This window comes from Crotalus tigris, unplaced genomic scaffold (genome assembly GCF_016545835.1).
Source record: "Crotalus tigris isolate CLP2741 ecotype Arizona unplaced genomic scaffold, ASM1654583v1 scf7180000017716.2861928, whole genome shotgun sequence".
NCBI lineage: Eukaryota > Metazoa > Chordata > Lepidosauria > Squamata > Viperidae > Crotalus > Crotalus tigris.
In genome coordinates, this window is record NW_024096587.1 from 1,127,556 (window position 1) to 1,147,364 (window position 19,809).

The window sequence follows — 19,809 nt, forward strand, 5'->3', positions numbered from 1 at the left end:
GGGTACCACTGTAGTACTTTAATACAGAGACTATATATTTAAACATCTTTAAATTGAGAGTCATAAAACAGTGGCTACATTTGTGCCTAAATCTCTTTTGGCCCTTTTCCTTTTTGTTCAAATTACTTCATTCTGGTTTTTTCATTCACCCTTCGGTAAAATTCAAGAATTTCTGGCTCCAGAGCAGTACTTCAACTTCTCCTTCCTCTCTGCTTAGCTCACGATACATCTGATCTTTTAGGCAGCCAATCCGCAATACCTGAGGATGGAGATAGAAAGAATTTAGAAAAAAAGAGAGAGATGAATTCATTTGTCCTGAAAAATTGCTGTGTCTTCAAATTGATACTTTTTCTGAAGGTACTAAGCAATGTATCAGCCTCAGAAACTAGAAATTCTGATTTAAAAAAAAAAAGGAACTGGGAAAATGCTATTGAGGACCAGAGTACATGATTGACTGGAAATAAGTTTCAGAAAGCCTAAAAGGTTCAGCAGTGAATAAAAGAAAAATTGCTGTATTGTTCTGTACTTCTTTTCCTGTTTTATTAGAAAAGGGTCTCCCCCTTATTTTGGCCACAAGTACACCAGGAATTTGGAGACATATTGTCAGCATTCTTGCAAAAATGACAATTAATCAAAAGTCCTGTTTTCCAAAAGTCAATTTTTAAAGTAATTTTGCCAAAAACATACTGTAGCTTTGTGCTTCATACTAAACCCAAATTATTAAACAAGTTACAAGGGTTCATATACTGAACTAAGTTATTAACTATAACTCCCAAACCCCAGTTCCTGACTTGCCTAAGAAGCTGTGCCCAAACTACATTGAAGTTTAGTATAATGTTTGAACCCAACTGCTGATTATGAGAAATAAATGCCCAGAAGGCAAAATAATACTTTTTCTCTTTAAAATGCTGCTTTTACACATACATATAATCTATAACCCTTCAAAAAGGGAGCAGAAGGGAAGGAAGAGGAGAGAGGAGGAGAGGAAAGGAAAAACAATAAACTAAGTAGGGAAAATGAATATATTACATATACGAAACATGAGCAAAATAGACAAACTACCCAGATCAGGCATTCCTGGAACTAAAGCAGGTGTAGAGACAAATATTTTGTTTTGCAATATCCCAACTATCCAATTTTCAAACACAGTTAAGTGATGAAGATGGCACCATACCTAAAAGACCAGGTATGGGATAGATAATCATCAGAAAATATATGTGATTGGTAGGGGTAAAAATGACTTGATGGCATATAATCTGTGAAAATTATATCTCAAGCTAGAGATGAGAAACCTTTCCCTATATTCTATAGAAAGACAAAATAGGGCAAAATAGACAGGCTTAAAGTGAAAATCCATTTTAATGTTAATGAAACTCAGTTTCAACTTAAACTATTAACTGTACCCAAATCAGCAAACATGGAGTATCAGTGATGGCTGAAGAAAGGACTACATGAGTTTATTGGGAAAATTACAAGTGACCAAGGGTTGCCCATTTGTCTTGAATGAACTAATGAAGCTTCATATAGAATTATTTTGGCTGTTAAAAGGAAAGCAACAATTAAGCTTACCCAACCCTGGAGGGAAAATAACTGATTACAAATAATTTCTATTCTTCTTTAGTTCCTAGTTATCAAACAATAAATAATCTATCCATTTAAGAGTAGGGGAAAGAAAGAACCTGGAAAGAAAGAAATTTATAAGGATCAGGGAGTTTTGCTGAATTGTAAGCATACAGTAGGATATTTTTCAGAGATGGATTTTCAGCTTTTTATGACCAGTGAAAAGGTGCCATTATTTCTTCTTCTTCTTCTTCTCAGCTTGGCTCCTGAAAAACAGCATATCCACAGCAATGGTATATGATAATTCAGAAATTGTCTAAAGTCTTTATTAGAAATGCGAAAGCTGGCCTCATTTAGGAAGGCTTACCGATGGCCTGTGGGAATACAGGACAAAAAGATGGGAGTCCTCACCTTCTTGTTTTGGATGGTGTATTCCGTGCACTGATTGCTCTTGAATGCACAATAAGTTGGATGTTGAACTCCTGTTGAGTCACAAATCTAAGAAGAATGAAATGAGACAGAAGTGGGAAACACGAGAGGAACAACCAATGGCTAAAAAAAAGCTACTTCATGAATGCCCACCTTTTCTGGGAAATCTCCGCCATGAAAGAAAGAATATTCTGACTGCAGCCAAAAAGCTACACGATAATCATCACAGCCATGAGCCGCCAAGCGACCACACCAGTACTCTGTCCGCATGCCGCCATAAGTTTCAAACCCATAAAATTCTTGTGTGTTTGGGGAGCTCTAAGGATAAGAATGGGGAAATTAGAGGACATTATAGCTATAGTGGAAATATAGCTATAGTGAAAGGGGCAAGATTCTCCAATATCTTATCAATCTAACCTTTATTTACCTCGAGGCTCCTAGCCCGATGCTGAGCCAGAATCCCAGGGTTAATGTAGTTTGTGAAGATGCCATCACTGCAGTGGGTGCGTTTCAGATTGGAGGCCCCTTGACACTGCTCTGTTTTTAGAGAGCAGAATGCACATTCAGCACACAGATCTGCATGATGCCGGCCAAGATTATCGCACACCTAGTGAACAGGGAATGAGATCAAAACAAAGCTCAGATTCTGGGAATAATCTTTAGGCCTTGCTTCCCTAAATATGTGGCAAATCATTGTTGGGGTTAATTAGCCAGGAAACTTTCCCCAAATTGCATTTGGGCATAAATGTTGTGGCATAAGCATTTAGAGGGGGCCTGGAAATGTCTGCCAAGTGCTGAATTGTACTGTAACCAGCAATGAATCTTACCAAATCCTCAGAGCCAAAGTTTTTTCTTTCTATTTCTTTCCAGGCCCTGCTAATAGCTGAGGATATGCAAATGTCCTGAAGCACTGCATAGCAGAGAATCACCAGAGCTTCATCCTTGTCAATAGCTAAAAGACTGGTATAGCAAGAGAAAAAGAAGCAAGATATGGAGGAATAACAAGAAAAACTGTTTAAATTCTATTCCTCTCTCCCCACCTGCCCATCCTATCAGGGCAACTGTAATGCCTACTGTTTCAGAAAATAGTGTCTGTTTGATATATAGCTAGGAATAAAATTCATTCTTAAGGCAAAGTGTATTCACTTGCCCTCTTATTCTCCCATCCTCACCTCCCACCCATCACCAAATTGTTGGTTTTTTTAAAGAAAGCTTCTAGGGCTAACAAACCTGTGCTGAACATATCTAAGACTACCAGTAGATGACACCAGAGAATTAGGCTTTTTATATTTCCTGGCTGTAAATCTGATTTTTAATTTAAGTCCTATTATTCCAGTCCACGATAGGTAGAATCTCATGGAACGGTGTTTTTTCCCCATCATACTAAGCTTCATGAAGAAATGAGCATCTGCTTTAAAGAGCTTTATAAAAAGTTACCCACATAGAGCTTCATCCAGTGGCCCACTAGAACAATGGCATTTTTTTCTTTCCTTGCCCTTGGTGCTCCCTTGTTTTTTCCAGTGGGTATTCAATTTTTAGAATAGCTAGAGTGTGTGGAGAAGGACCGTAAAAATGGAATTATCTTTGCAATACTGTTCAAATATAATCTAGAGAGGTGCCAGTCAGAGAATCTCAATTTCAAAGAAACAATTATCAGCGGATCAACAATCATTTTTCATTTTCATTCAAATAAATTTAATAAATGAATAAATATAAATAAATAATTTTATTTCTCAGGCCTTTCAGGGAAAGGTCTAAGAAGAAATGGTTATAGTGAATTCATTGCTACATAGGAGCAAGAACAAAAACTTACATGATTTGGGTTATGCTACCACCTCAAACTCTAACATTTATCCAGATGTGAACCTTATAGATATAATTGTCAAAGATGCCCATGATCTTCTTGCTATATACCTTTCTCAGCATGCCAGTGTTATTGATACTTCATGCATGGGGGACAGCCAAATCCTGTATGATAGAACACTGAGCAGGCCGTGATTATTGGCTAAAAGAGCCAAATACCCACTCAAGTGGAATCATTATTGAAAATGAGGAATTTATATAATTGCTTTTGTCAAACAACTAGAGATAGTCCTTGACTTACAATCATTGCTTAGTTACAATAGCACTGGGAAGAGTGACTTACAACTAGCCCTCATACTTATGACCCTCATAGCATCCCCATGGTAACATAATCAAAATTTGGGTGCTTGGCAACTGGCATCCATTTACAATGGATGCAGAGTCCCTGGGTCATGCAATTGCCATTTGTGACCTTCCGAGCCAGTAATGGGGGTTTCTGTGGCTGTCTATATTGCTGGAGAGTATCTGTCTTCCTGGGTGCTTTGTTCATCCCACATTTTAAATTCAGTGTTTTTTTCTGGTATCAACATACTTTCATCCTTGAACAGGTTTGCCCTAACCTATTGCCCTTCCGAAGTTGGCTTGAGACATTGTCATTTGAATGACCATGGGTAAAATCCAAGTTAGGTGCACTGTTTAGGTCATGCTTCTATACTAGCATTTTAATCTTTTTTTTACTTAAATAAGACTTGTAGTAGTATTGGATGAATTGGATGAGTAAAATTGGAGAATTGGATGAATTGGATGAGTAAAACTTGAAGCATATTAGAGGATATACCCAATAAACTGTGAATTGCATAGAACTCTGAAATTGTTTGCTTTGCAATGTAGCATTCTTCTCACCTAATACATAGTAAAGTCAAATTTTCATGAGGTGTGCAACCCCCACATTTTTTACTGTACAACATCCTCCCTGTGTCTAGAAAGGCTTTGATATGTAGGTCAGTTCTCCTTCAGTTATGATGATTAATTCAAAAATAAAGATAATAAACTCATTATCCCATGTGTTAAAAAAGGAAGAGTTGCATTGTTACAATAACTTGAAGAAGTAATTTACAGGCATCCATGCCTTTGATGTTGTGATTTCTTTTTCAACAAAAGACGCTCTCCTGCTTCCAGGTTGACACCCTCATTATTATTTTTACTATTATTTTGATTACTGTGAAAGAGTTATACGTTTAGCTTATGCTCCTTAAAATGGGATGAAATGTGATATATACTGTATAAGATCTCGGTTTCTCTGATGTGAGTGTTCCTGGCTTTGTTTGCTATGACCTTGGTGATTTTTGTTAACCTAATAAAGGAACAGGCTTTGACCAACTGCTTTGGCTCAATCCTTTCAGGTGAGATTTTTTCCACTATATCTTATGAAGAGGAGCTGTAGAAAGGATCCACTGGCAATGGATGATAATGCTGATACCACAGACCTTCTTCCATTCCTAGGTCGTCTTCATACCACAGAGGTGAATTTCAGCACACGGCTGCCATCCTTAATTCAAAGATGACAACCGTAAGATAGCCAGTAGTCACACTTAAGTCTTTGGCTAGTGCAAGGGCTACATGTCAAACATGTAGACAGGACTAAAAGTTATTTGTTTCTTTCAACACGGTCAAGTTTATTTTATGTTTCAGTTATGGATTTACCCTAAAATTGCATAGTTAGGGGTCAGTCAGGGTTTGAAGATCATAAAAATGGAATGGTGGTGCTTTGCATAGACCTGGGGCATCAGCTCACTCCCTTCAAACCTAATTTTGTAAGAGTGAATAATAACCTAAGCATTTCTTCTTTTTGTAACTACTCCTTTACCTGTTTGTCTAAGTCAGGGCCACTCTTTCTAAACTATTTTCCACAGCTGCCCACCCATCTTTGAATCACCAAAAAATAATGCCAGCGTAAGCTGTTTGTGTTGCCAATCTGTATTCTGCCTGTAGGGCATATGTTCTGTGAGTCAGTGTTACGTCACATGGGATTTTCCTGATTTCCGGGTACCATTTGCTATGGCCAAAGTGATTGCCTTTCTTGTTTGGGTTTGCAGATCAGAAGCCAACAATCAGAGCATTCCAGTGGGAATAATGCCAGTCTGACTTTGGATCTATACCTAGACTTCACTAACTTGGTCTGGTTCCCCATTCTCCCACACCCCATGTCCCAAAATATTTTTTTAAAAAAAGTATTTTTAAATGGGAAGAAACTAAATGAGAAATGGCTTTGAAAGGAGAGAGAAAGAGATATTTCCATGATTGCACAGCTACTAGATCTTGAAAAGGGAAGAACTGACTAGCTCTTCTCTCACTTTGGAGAGAAGAACAAATACAGGAAAAATGGCAAATAAGCAACCAAAGCTCACTTACACATCCAATTATTCTTTCTATAAAGGCACTGCAGTACAAAATAGTGGAGCTATTTCATATCAAGCTAAAGATACATTTCAGCATATAGATAAAGCAGACCAGCACAAGCATGTCACTTCTCCTTCAAATGAAATAGCAGAGCTATATATATTTTGTTTTCAAGCTGGATTTGGCCTTTACCTTCCTGAGATGTCTTTTTCACTATTCAGACCTAGATTTTTATCCTTCATGCTCTTTTCCTTCAGGTTCTTTTCCAATGACAATGCTTCACCAATCAGATGGTGGATGTCTTTAAAGAGATGCTGGTTTGTGATCTCTTCTGTGGTTTCATCATTTTTGATAAATAAGGTGAATGTTTCAGGAGGAAAGGTACTCATCTCATTATCTAAGCCAGTTGACCATTCAGGGAGCTGTTGGGCTTCCAGATTACTGTGTGGAACATGGAAATCTTTCTTCATCAGGGGCTCCTGTCCTGAGACTGCAAAGGAGTATTTCAAAATGGAGTCAATATTGGAGCGGAGGCGGTCTTCAAGGGTTAGTGGAGAAATCTCAGTAGGGGTTAAGGCATGATTCTCACTTGGAGCTGTAGGGAGAACGTCAGTCTCTTCAAGGAGTGGCAGCTTAGGACACAGGATCCGCTATCCAGGAAAAAAGGGGGGAAGAATTGTGGAAATGTAACTGTAGTATACACACAGAATCTCATTCCCACTCCTTCCCAGTATACAGATGTCTCCAACTTCTAATAGTCTAAAAATAGTCTATTCTTGATATCCTCTCCAATAAGGTTGCCTAATCTGTTGCTATTATTTCTCTTCACACACTATAGTTTTCCTAAAGGTAATTTCCCTTTGCTGTTTCCAGCATCTATCACTGGAAGTAGGCTTCTCTCATCCCATTGGCCAAAAGGAAAGTGGCACACAAGACTTAGAGTATATAACTTTCTACTATTCACAAAAGATCTAAGCATTCTCTTGTTATACAAGGCAACCTGTCCGTCTCATTAGGCTTTTTGAGTTCCCCATAGCCTTAAAGAGTATGAACAGCATATCTGTTCTTTCCTTAGTGGATGCACAAAGCCAAAAGGATTAAGAATGGGGAGGGCCACAAAAGAGCTCTGAATTACATTAAAAATAGAGAAAAGAAAGAATAAATGAGAAAGAGCTCATCTTCATTTCCTTCAAAGAGATGGTGATAAGCCAGAAATATCTCTTTGATTTGATATACTCTCTATACTATCTTCATTCACAATTCATCAAATGGAGTGCAACTGAGAAACTGCTGTTGAGTTAAGCTCTAGTTATTGGCTTTTCAGGTGAATCCATATAGCTGGATTGTGCAACTTTTAAAGAATCAATAGATATAGTTTTCTGTTGAATACCATGTTGTTTGAAAAGTGACATGGGCGAGACAAAGAGCTGAGTAGTATTGGGACAAATACAAAATTTGATGTAAAATTTAATTTGAAAATAAAATTAATTAATATTAATTAATGCAATGGATACAATAACTCCCTTGTATTTAATAACTTCTCCCCCCCTTAGATAGAAGAGATGCATAGATATTTTCAATACAGGGACTTTGATCTTGGTTAATAACATGATCCTTGGCCATTTTCAGATAGGTCTTCTGTTTCTTCGAATTAATCCTGTATTATTGGACATAGCTATTTGCTCTGGAAAACAATCTCAGCCTAGTAGGAACTGTCTCTAGAACTTGGCAGCATCCGTGTTTAAGCTGAACCATATCAACTATGTCCTTTCTGCAAACCTGGCTAATGGTAAATGTGACACCTCAGATGTAATTCCTAACACACCTAGTAATTATCTTTCTGCCAGGATGATGGAGCAGGATGGGATAACCAGGACCTATTCTAGCCAATAATCACTAAATACAAAGGCCTTTAAATCCCCTTTAAACACCTCAGCACTTTCATAGTGACAAAGGGGAAGAAGACAGCTGATTTTTGAAAGTCCAGAACTTGGAGACTGTCACCCTGGAGTAGACATAGAAAGACAAATGTAATTAGAGGAACACGAGGAGCAAACAGAATTGTAAGGAGAAGTAAGAATAGTTAGATACTGGGGAAAATGTGATCAGGGAACTCTGAATATTAGTACTAGTAGTTTTCATAATCCACGAAAGCTATTTTTATCATAGGCACCATGATTACAATAAAAGCATTGAAGCTATGCTGATACTTGAATTTATACATCATCTCAGTGTCATTTTCAAGAACACAGACATCTTTCCTTTCACCTAGATAGTTTTTAATCTCTCAAACCTTCACCTTGTCAGATTTTGCAGATAATAAGAAGACTAATGCAGTTTGAACTTCAGATTCCGGATATTCTTACCTAACCACAAAGAGTCACTGAAGTTGACAGAACACTAACTCATAACTGTAAAAAATGTGTGAAGTGTGAAAATTTAATTTGCCATGGGTTAAGACAGTTAGAAAAAAGAAATAGGACATTCAAGGGGTTTGACTACATAGAGGATTGGGCTGAAAGAAACAATTAGGAGAAACTGTTGAATGGAGAAGTATAATATACTCTAAGACAGGGGTCCCCAACTCCCAGTCCATGGATTGGCACCGGTCCACAGCATGCCAGCAAGCGGGCCACACAAACAAACAAAGCTCCATCCTCGGGATTCTGGCAGCATTGAAAATCACATCCCCTCTGGTCCGCAAAAATACCTTTCTCCATGGCACCAGTACCTGGTGCCCCAAAGGTTGAGGACCTCTGCTCTAAGAGTTTTAAAAAGAGAAGACACTGTGAAGGGGGGGGGGAGAAGATACACTTAGTTCATTTCCTTGTGCCTCTGATTTCCCTCCTGCCAACCTATTTCCTACTTCATTTAACTATCTCTGAATAGATAAGTCATGGATGAGGTGTTTATTTCCAATTGTACTAATTCAAAAAGAACTTAAGGGTCTTTCTTTTTCCTGTTTCCCATTCCTTTTCATCTTCTATGTTTTTTTCCCTTGCCCTTTCTCTTCTATAGCTGCACACATCAACTGCTAGCTTCAAGCAGTTGATGTGTGCAGTGGATATCTTTATGCAAATGAGTTGAATTTTTAGTACAGAAACAAATGATTAATTCTAGTCTGGTTGAACAGATACTTAAAAAGAACAGCGAAAGCGTAATCTGGATGTATGAGGGAAGCTATGGTTTTATGCTGCAAGAAAGCAATGGGAGAGTGGAAGAATGAGAAACAGAATAAATAAAGTCAGGGGTATCGTCAGGATTGATCTATTAGACGTATCTCTGTGATATCTCTGGTTATATTTAGTAAGGGTTGCCTGAGGAGGGCAATTAATGGTCCCATGTTCCTAATGTGAGAAGACAAAAGGGAATTCTTAGATACTGAGTGGAACCCTTAGAACCTCAAAGCACTGAATATGTCTCCTTAAGGAGTGTAGCTCCATAAAGAGAGTTTAGGTGGTTCTCAAAGGAGGCAAGTGCTTTGACATTGACACACCCCATGATGTCAGGCAATATTGCAAAGTTCTGGGTTATCTCCAAAGTAGAATAAAGATCCTCTAAATACTGTGTGAGTGGACAGAAAGAAAGAAAGTGGATAGCTTAGATTGGGCATAGACTTAGTATCTTTTTAGCAGCATAGCATGCCCTTGCAGTCAAGATGTTCAAATATTCCAAGTTTGCCTTATGAAACATCAAGATGTTATGTTCCCCATGCATATATTTTAACAACTTATTTATTTGACAGCAATATTTATAAACAAGAATATACATTAGTTCATTTTTTAAAAAAAAAATCCCTGGTCTTTGCGTTTGTTATTTATTGAATCCACCAATATAATTTACAAAGAACTAACTAAACTAACTGTTAGCGGCCTACTGGATTCCCCCCCCCCCGACATAACTTACAATAATAATTATAGTATAAAGTTAACCAACCTTTCTCAATGTTGCCTTATAAATATTTGAACTTCAACTCCCATTCTCAAATTCTCAGCAGTGGCCCTCCTAATCAGGTAATTACTGTGTGTAAGTTTGTCCAAATCTCTAGGAGACACCCAGGTTGGACAGGCTGATTTAAGACCTAAAATAGGCTTAACAGAGTTTAAATAAAAAAAAATAAGATCCTGGAATCCTAAATAGAGAATTCTGCCCTATCTCTTTGTATTAATGCCTTATCTAAAATGGTCCATTTTCCCCAAAACAGAAAGTTGTCTAAAAAGAAAAAAACTTCAGTTCAGTCATTGCTTCCTTCAAGATAAAAAACATTTTCTAGGGCATATTTAGGGAGCCTCTGGCCTTCCAAAGAAGAGGATGGAACAGGAGGAGGAGAAGAAAGCATTGTTCTCAGCATAGTTCCACACTGAAGGCTGATTACTGAAGCTTTGGGTAAATTCTGCTAAGTACACTTTTCATCCCAGTTTGTTTTAGACATTTTTGCTTGTCGCGCTTGCATTTTTAGCTGGTGCCTCTGAGCATACTTATCTCAATTCTTCTCTTGGGACTGGCTATTATGCTTTTGGATTGACCATCAACCAATAATGGTCCTTATGAGGAGGTAAATTATGAGGTGATGGTATGTGGGAATGACCTTGGGAGGAGGAGGAAAAGCATGGGAAGCATTTCAGAAGGGATCTTCCAGTGACTAAAAGGAGAGGAGAAATTCTTTCAGTCTTGCAAGACTGATGTTTAGCCCTTCATGTTAGTCAGACATGAAGCATAACCAAGAGCACTACCACTATCTTTATTCTAAGGTTACATTAAACAGAATCTTGCAAGACTGAAAGTATTTCTCCCTTCCTTTCTTTTTATCGCTGGAAAACTGGGGAGGGACCCTTCCGACACACTTACCAACTTTTTTCCCATCTGCAAACTGAGTTGCCTCTTATAGGTGGTTGTCTAGGTTGCTGGTCTTTCTCCTGTCTCCCAAGGTAATTCCCATATACCATCCCAGGTGCCCTTAATGACATTTACAAATCTCATCCTTTTACTCTCTTAATTTTACCCAAATCACTATCTACTAAGGGATTGACCCCTGTAAAATGAACATGACTGTAAGGCATGTTCTTGCTCTTACTTTGGTGTAGAACTTCTGGTTTAAGCATCGAAACTGTGCAAAAATACAAAAAGTCTCAAAATGTGGGCTTTGGGGAAGTTCAGCACAAACAGGACCTGGAAGCAGAAGGTGAAAGAGAACAATTTTCTCCCAAGATAGCAACGAGACAAGTTTGAAATGAATGAAATCATACCAAGCTAATAAAACAGCTATGTTCATTAACATCATTGGGCAGTAGAAGTTTCAATCATCCAGTATATTCTGAAAGAGTAAACTTCAAAAATGTCCCTTAAACTAATTAGAAGTCTCACAATAGAAAATATTTTAACACAGCATTACCTTTTACTTCCAAAATGAAAGATATTAAAAATGACAACCTGCACTACAGTATTGTAGGCAAACAGCAATCTGAATTCCAAAATAAAAAATAAGAAATCAACAGATACATTTCCAAAATGAGTTAGAGTGCCTAAGTAAAAGAATAAACACAAGCTAATTTTATACAACTCTTCCCCAGATCATCTTCTTGGTAGCAGCTCCATAGCCCTTCTTTGTCCTATATGGCAATATTTTGGCTCTGAATGTGACATCAAGAAAATAGTCACACTTCTGGTAGTGCTATTGCTGTTGCTAGTACAAATATATATGTACACTAATATCCAAGAACCCCCCCCCCAGCCCCCCATAAACATCTTCAGTTCTTTTACAGCACCTTCACCTCTCCTTAGGGCCATTGGATCTCAGCTAGTGATAGGGACTCAATTGGGTTGTTGTTTGATCTAAAGAAAGTAGCATCCATGGAAGAATATAAATAGAAGATTAAAAAGTCTATTTATTTGACATTTCAGAAAACAGTTCTATGCAGTTGGTCACAATGGTCCTCCTGCCAAACTACTGGGAATGAGTTTAGTACAGAGGCTAACTTTCCTTTGCATTTAAACCTTTATTCTTCCTTATAGAACTGCAATTCCTAAATGCTCTGTATAAAAGAAATGACTGTAATCCAATTATATATAATCCACTGGCTGAATGTCCCCATCTACTGGCTGATTTGAAGTAAAAATCATTTAATTTCTAATGTGATATTTTCTCAGCCCCTCTAGGAATGAAAGAAAATCAGCTGCATATTTCCTGACACTGTTCAGCAGTCCGTTTCTTCTTAGTGAGTATCTTGTTTCCCAGCATCATTGCTCAGCTTTAGCATTTTATTTCTATTTGAAACTACGGCAGATACAGTACCAGCAATCAATCTTCAGTCTTTCTTCCCCAATTCCATAGAGCATTAGTGTTCACAAGGCTATCTTGCTCTGGCATTTATAACTGTCTTTTTGTAGCTGATATTTGACCGTTACCATTCCATTTAGGAAAGCTATTGAATCGAGTTTAGTACTACGGTCACAGTGATTCAGGCTTTTGAACTTAGATTTACTTCCATCTTTTAACACAGCTATCACATCTGGGGCCTTTGTACTCTTTTATTTTATATATATTTAATTGATTTTTTAACATAGTCACCTTACTATTTGGTAAACAGCATGTTTTCTGGGTTTATATCTAAAAACAATCAATAACAATTAATTTCTATAATTCCATAATCCACATAGTAGCTTTCTTTGATTTTCTCTTCTTCCAATAATATTCTCTTTGACCAACCTTGAATTAGTACATTTCTTAGTATTTTGATAGATAACAGTTGAATATAAACATTTTTCTAGTATTTAACAACCACGTCAATATAAAGCTTCTTTTCTAATTGATCATCTTAATTACCTCATCATAGATCCTGTTTTCAAAGTTCTTATTTAGATTTGTTTTCCCTGCAATGTTTAAAACATTCTTACCAGTTAAGCCATCCCAACAATTTTACATTTCTCATATCTTAAAAAAAAGAGAAGGAAAAAAAGGAAGGAAATAATATGCTACTTGAGAAATATGTCCCTCTTAAACTAAGATACATTTATATCCAAAAATTTTCTATTATTTTTAAACATATTCAAACAAAATTTTAATCTTTAAATATTACATCTAATAAATCCAATCATCTAATCTTTTAAATCTATTCAGAACATTTTTATCAATTGAAATTTTCTTAAGATCAATTACAAGTAAGTATCTAAAACATTTCCCTCATATAAACCATCCCAACATTTTTATATTTCTCATATCATAAAAAAATACTATGTTATTTGAGGGGCGCATCCCTCTTAAACTAAAATACAATTATATCCAGAATTTTTCTATTTTTTAACCATATTCAAACAAGTGTTTAACCTTTAGATATTCCATCTGATAAATCCCATCATCTAATTTCTTAATTTTAACTTTAGCCCCCCCTTTTTTTTTGCCAAACATCTTTCCTAATCTGTATGCTCCACTGGACCAAAAAGTCTTCCCATAGTCTTGTAGATGTTGTTGTAAGTACAAGAGACAAATCCAGTAAGATGTTTTTGTGGGAAGGTTTTGCCCCTTCGTATTCATTGAAAATATTTTTCTTTCTTTCTTTCTTAATTTCTCTTATCATTTTTTGTCTCTCAAGTTCTCATAGTTCTCCTGACAGCTCTATAATCCATTTTGTCGAATCTTTTTTCTTGTCCTCAGGGTATTTTGCAATCTTGAAGTGTAGGTTATCTTTTCCATGTCCTGCAAGTTTTTCTCCGCCTAAGTTCAATCATAATTCCTTCCATTGTTGGGTTCTATCTTTAAAACTCTTTCCTCTGGTTTATGTTGTCTGCTTTATCTGATCACTCTCTATTTTTATTTTCTGAGAGTTTTTTTGTTGTAAGGTTAAATTAAAGATGTGTTCATTTATATTTTAAAAGTTGTTTTTAATTTCCTCATGGTTTGATATCATTGTCATTTGAATTAGTTGCAGCATAGCATACATTTCCTCCTGGAAAGTATTTGTTTTTTTCTTGATATGTTCTTTCTGCAGATCTCTCATGTTCCATGATAGCCAAAAATTAAAGTTTTCCTTTCTCTCCAAACAGCTTTAGAGTCATAGTTCAATAAGTATTTATAATCCAGGAAGGTTAATTTTTTTCTAAGGTTTATAGTTCTTGCCTTTTAGGTAGCCCAAAATGTTTTCTTTTCTTTGTTACAGCTTTTTCTGGGCTTTCTGCCAATTCCTGTATTAGAGCAACTACAGTTGTCTATTTTCATCCACCACTAGATGGATGTGTTCATTTTCCAGTTTTCAAAACAAGCAATTTCTTTTGTTTTCGTTACTAATCTTTTGAAAAGAAAATCTTAACAAATTCCACCAATTTCAAACTTATCCAGATTTAAGTTTTATATTCATTTCATTTCAATATATTTCTGTCCCCCATAAAAGTTTAATTCACTGCTTCCTTCTGTGGGAGGGTGGGGCAAGGATCCCCTTCCTTCTCACTTTCAGAGGATTTTTGCTTCTTGTTTTTTTTTTCAGGAAATCAATTATCAAGTAGAAGAGAATCAATATTCTTACCCAGTTCCAAACATGTTGTTTACGATCAAGCTTAAATTAGTGCTTTTTGGCTTCGGCTGCTTGTAGCTTGGGCTAGACTCTGGAGTGAAGTTAGCCTTTCTTCTGCTGGTTTCTGGAGGGCTTTTCCCTATCAACCAGATTGACTGCCATCTCTCCGTGATTGGTGGGACTCCCCTCCTTCTTTGTCGCCTCTCTGTGGCAACTTTAGGCCCATTTAGGGTCCCCTAACAGGAAAAAAATCGGCTGTAGAGTGCGGAGCTCCATGATGCCTCAGCTGCTACACTACTGCGCAAAACCGGAAGCCTCCAGGCCTTTGCACTCTTAGCAATTTATCTTCCCTTGCTATCATCTTCTAAGTTTAAGGAAGGGTTTTGTCTTTAGACACATACATGCAAACTAATGTATGGTTAATGGGGAAATGGGGGAGAGATACTACTAAGTTATTTTCTTTTCATGGAAAGACTTCTTAATGTTTGTTAATTCACAACCTGGTAGTGTCTTGGCAGGTTAAGAACTCTAGGCTTCCACAAAATGCAAGCCAATAGAGCACATGAAATTAGGATAGACTAGAATAGAGCTGGAAGGGACCTTGGAGGTCTTCTAGTCCAGCCCCGTGCTCAAGCTCAATTAGCTGACACTTCATTATATTCTTTATGTACATGAAGTTATAGACCAGCCAATTATGGTAAAACTATGAATATCAACATAGATGTCAAAATGGTAAAGATAATCTCAAAGCTTTAATTTTCATTAAAAAAAAGATTGGCGGTCTGTAAAATCACAGTATGTCTTCAGTGTGGATATGTTGCAACAACAAGAGCAAAGAGGAAGGAATGTTGACCAAATGAAATTTGTGTCCCATCTTCAGAACTGGGGATGAAGATGGATTCATGTTTTTTAAAAGTGGAAGATTATTACTATAGCATACACGCATATATTTCACGGTTAAATGTAAGGATTTTTAAACTACAGGCTATGAAAAACTAGCTATGTATGGGAAACCAAGTGCTACCAGCAACTCTCACCCCAAAAGAATGCTGGAAGAAATCTGAAGTGTGCACCACGTACCCTCTGGGATCTGGCCATGATTCTCAAATTGATCCAGTTCTATTATTTTAGGATCATGGCAACCTTTGTTACGGCGGATCTGACACACCAGGTTTGCCTTCCATGTGGGTCTCAAGGAAGAGAAAAAAACCTTATATTCATTGTCCGTGAGTGGGCTGCCTGGATTTGAGGACAAGGAACTTGGGATTGCTGGTATCAAAAAGATTGGGAATCCTGAAGGAAAAACAGCCAAAAAAGGAAATATATTAATCAGACAAACAGGATAGAGCAATACTACATCAAGTTTATTAATATCAATAAACTCTTTAAAAATATTGGCGACTTTCACTTATTTTAGCAAAACTGATGAGCAGATGGTCTATTGATAAATTTCTAATAGTGTTAACAAGATTAGCTTTCCAGTAAGAAAAATAATTCTCCTTTTCCTTCCAAACTATACTGCTGAAATGAAAGTTTGGAGGTTGAAATGGATTTATGACTTTGAATTTAGATAAATTCTGACACTCAAAGGCAAATTACCAGTCTAAGAAATCTTTAGTTTTGGGTTTATATATGCATCAGGCTCTGATGAATTGATCTTGGGATTCTGGTGAAAAGCAAAACTTCCTAGGAGCCTGAAATTTCCTTTAGAAATGATCTTTCTCAATTCTAAAAGGCCTTGTAGAGTAGAAAAGTTTAAGAGTGGGACCATATACAGTAAGTCCTTTCTATGCCATTTTTCCTGAAGAAAATGGGGTGTATTCTGAATAAACATGCAGAGTATCATTGTGAATTCACAAGCCACAGTACTTGAAAATCCAAAACAAACTAAATCTGGTATTTCTTTATGCAAATTGAATAGCATCAGTTTAAGATTTCCTTGAAATAAAGAGCTATCAGCTTTCCTAAGATATATTCCTTTCTTTTTTTCAAGGCTTTTCTAGATTCAAATATAAGGTGGTGGTCTATTGTTCAAATATAGATGTAAAATGTTTGGATATTTTAAAGTCATTTAGAAGAGTTTCTTCAGTTTGTTTAATGAGCATGCATTCTGATTTGATTCACTTAAATAGAATAGGCATAAATTCAGTTAAACGTGAAATATTTTTTAAAAGTCGTTTTTCCTCCAAGTGCAATGCAAAGAAATAACGTCCTGCCATGTATAAAGCAAAAGTAAAGGGGGGAATCTTTTCCTAGTATGTGCATACAAGCCTTTAAGAGATAAAAGGAAGCAATGCCAGTTCAGATTTTATCTGCCCACCCCGCATCCTTCCCAGCTTTATCAGATAGCAATCTTTAATCCAGGTAAGCAGACAAAGCCATTCTCCATAGTGCCCTGACTGAAAAAAACTACTGTCATTTCAAAACACAGGAAAAAAAACCAACATTGTCAAAGCTGATTTTGTTTTTAACCAAAACGTGAAAGTTCAGCTTCCAAGCTTTTGGAGCATCTTTGCTGCATTAAGGACTTCAAATTTTTAGGCTTTGTGATGGTCCAATATATAAGAAATGGATCAGTATCCCATATTGGAGATTTCTAAAGGAACCTCCCAAGGGTCTCCAGGAATTTTGTTTGATTCCAAATTGGATAGAGATCACGGGATAAAATATAGAGAAGACCAGCAGGTACAGTGGCAGCCATGGATTAAGCCAAGTTTGATAAAAAAGCAGTAGTTTGGACAGTTTTTCATCATACAGGTAAGTCAGCCACTCACCCACCAGAAAGGCCCATGATGAGGTCCTGAACCTCAGGACTGGCATTTTGCTTCTTTCATGTTAAACTTCTCCACTTCTCACCAATACACCCCTTTTCAAAGGCCAACAAGACCAGACACTTTTAGAATGAGAATACAATGACCTCACAGTTGAAGCTATTGCAGGGGAAACAAGAATCTTCTAGACAGGTTAAAAATGCTGGTAGGAAATGGACCCTTATGAATATAGGGAGTGAACAGCAGTCACTATAATGTAAAGCAACAGTTTTCTCTGTTCTTGGTCTTTGGTTGTTGTTAAAAATCAGAATATAGTAGGCAGGTAGACTGTAGATACAGCCTATTGGAAACTTTATTGTGAAATGAATGGGAATTCCAAAAGATACACTCTTAATAATAATAATAATAATAATAATAATAATAATAATAATAATAGTAGTAGTAGTAGTAGTAGTAGTAGTAGTAGTAGTAGTAAAGTTGGAAGGGACCTTGGAGGTCATCTAGTCCAACCCCCTGCTCGGGCAGGAAACCCTACACCATTTCGGACAAATGGCTGTCCAGTCTCTTCTTAAAAACTTCCAGTGTTGGAGCATTTACTGCTTCTGGAGGCAAGCTGTTCCACTGATTAATTGTTCTCACTGTCAGGAAGTTTCTCCTTAGTTCTAGGTTGCTTCTCTCCTTGATTAGTTTCCACCCGTTGCTTCTTGTCCTGCCTTCAGGTGCTTTGGAAAATAGCTTAATTCCCTCTTCTTTATGGCAGCCCCTGAGATATTGGAATACTGCTATCATGTCCCCCCTTGTCCTTCTCTTCGTTAAACTAGACATACCCAATTCTCGCAACCGTTCCTTATATGTTTTAGCCTCCAGTCCCCTAATCATCTTTGTTGCTCTTCTCTGTACTCTTTCTAGAGTCTCAACATCTTTTTTACATCGTGGTGACCAAAACTGGATGCAGTATTCCAAGTGTGGCCTTACCAAGGCATTGAAGAGTGGTATTAATACTTCACGTGATCTTGATTCTATCCCTCTGTTAATGCAGCCTAGCACTGTGTTGGCCTTTTTGGCAGCTGCAGCACACTGCTGGCTCATATTTAAGTGATTGTCTACTAGGACTCCGAGGTCCCTCTCACAGTTACTACTATTGAGCATGGTGCCACCTATGCTGTACTTGTGCATTTGGTTTTTCTTGCCTAAATGTAGAACCTTGCTTTTTTCACCATTGAATTTCATTTTGTTAGTTAGTGCCCAGTGTTCAAGTCTGTCCAGATCCTTCTGTACCTGAAGCCTGTCTTCTGGAGTGTTGGCTATTCCTGCCAGCTTGGTGTCATCTGCAAATTTGATGAGTTCCCCATCTATCCCTTCATCCAAATCGTTGATGAAGATGTTGAAGAGTACTGGGCCCAGAACAGAGCCCTGGGGCACCCCACTACACACTTCCCTCCATATAGATGCAGTTCCATTGAGGACCACTCGCTGAGTACGGCCGGTCAGCCAGCTACGGATCCATCTGGTGGTGGTTCTGTCTACCCCACATTTTTCTATCTTGTCAAGTAGTAGGTTGTGATCTACTTTATCAAATGCCTTACTGAAGTCCAAGTAAATTATGTCCACAGCATTCCTCTGATCCACTAATTTTGTCACTTGGTCAAAGAATGCAATAAGATTTGTCTGGCATGATCTATTTTTGACAAACCCATGTTGGCTTTTAGTAATGACTTTGTTTGCCTCTAGGTGTTCGTTGATTCGTTGTTTGATTATCTTTTCCAGGATCTTCCCAGGTATTGAGGTCAGGCTGATAGGTCTGTAATTTCCTGGATCCATTTTTTTCCTTTTTTGAGGATGGGAACTACATCAGCTCTTTTCCAGTCCTCTGTTAGTTCCCCTGTGTTCCAGGATCTTTGAAAAATATAGTTCAGTGGCTCCGATATCACATCTGCCAGTTCCTTGAGAACTCTGGGGTGTAATCCATCTGGTCCTGGCGATTTGAACTCATCTAGGCTGGACAGGTGCTCCCTAACCATTTTCTTGCCTATCTTGTGTTTCTGTTTTGTTTTTTATGGCACTATTTTTGATAGATTGGTCTGTTTTTTCCCTTTGTGTAAAGACAGATGCAAAAAATGAGTTAAATAGTTCTGCTTTCTCCCTGTTGCTTGTCACCTTCTTGCCACTTCCACCCACTAATGGACCAATCATTTCCTTCACTTTTTTCTTGTTTTTTACATGTTGAAAGAAGCTTTTTTTGTTATTTTTGACTTTGGTCACAAGCCTTAGTTCATTTTGAGCCTTGGCTTTCTTCACTTCATCTTTGCAGGCTCGGGCTATTTGCTGATATTCTGACTTAG

At 37.3% G+C, this 19,809-nt stretch overlaps 1 protein-coding gene across 4 annotated transcripts; it reads right to left on the reverse strand.

The window, feature by feature from the left end:
* Positions 1–17,583, reverse strand: LOC120306055 (acrosin binding protein). Of its 4 annotated transcripts, XM_039338655.1 has the most exons (10): positions 17,471–17,583; positions 15,777–15,989; positions 11,267–11,361; positions 6,782–6,842; positions 6,385–6,682; positions 2,817–2,949; positions 2,417–2,596; positions 2,143–2,307; positions 1,972–2,058; positions 1–259 (listed from the first exon to the last, which is right to left on the reverse strand). In XM_039338655.1, the coding sequence occupies exons 1-10, from the start codon at positions 17,514–17,516 to the stop codon at positions 146–148; spliced, it is 1,392 nt and encodes a 463-aa protein (XP_039194589.1). In that variant the 5' UTR covers positions 17,517–17,583; the 3' UTR covers positions 1–145. The 4 variants fall into 4 exon arrangements, with proteins under 4 accessions (XP_039194589.1, XP_039194587.1, XP_039194588.1 ...); XM_039338653.1 differs by having other exon boundaries at positions 6,385–6,842; XM_039338654.1 differs by having other exon boundaries at positions 6,385–6,842; positions 17,475–17,550.
* Positions 17,584–19,809: the final 2,226 nt, after the last annotated feature.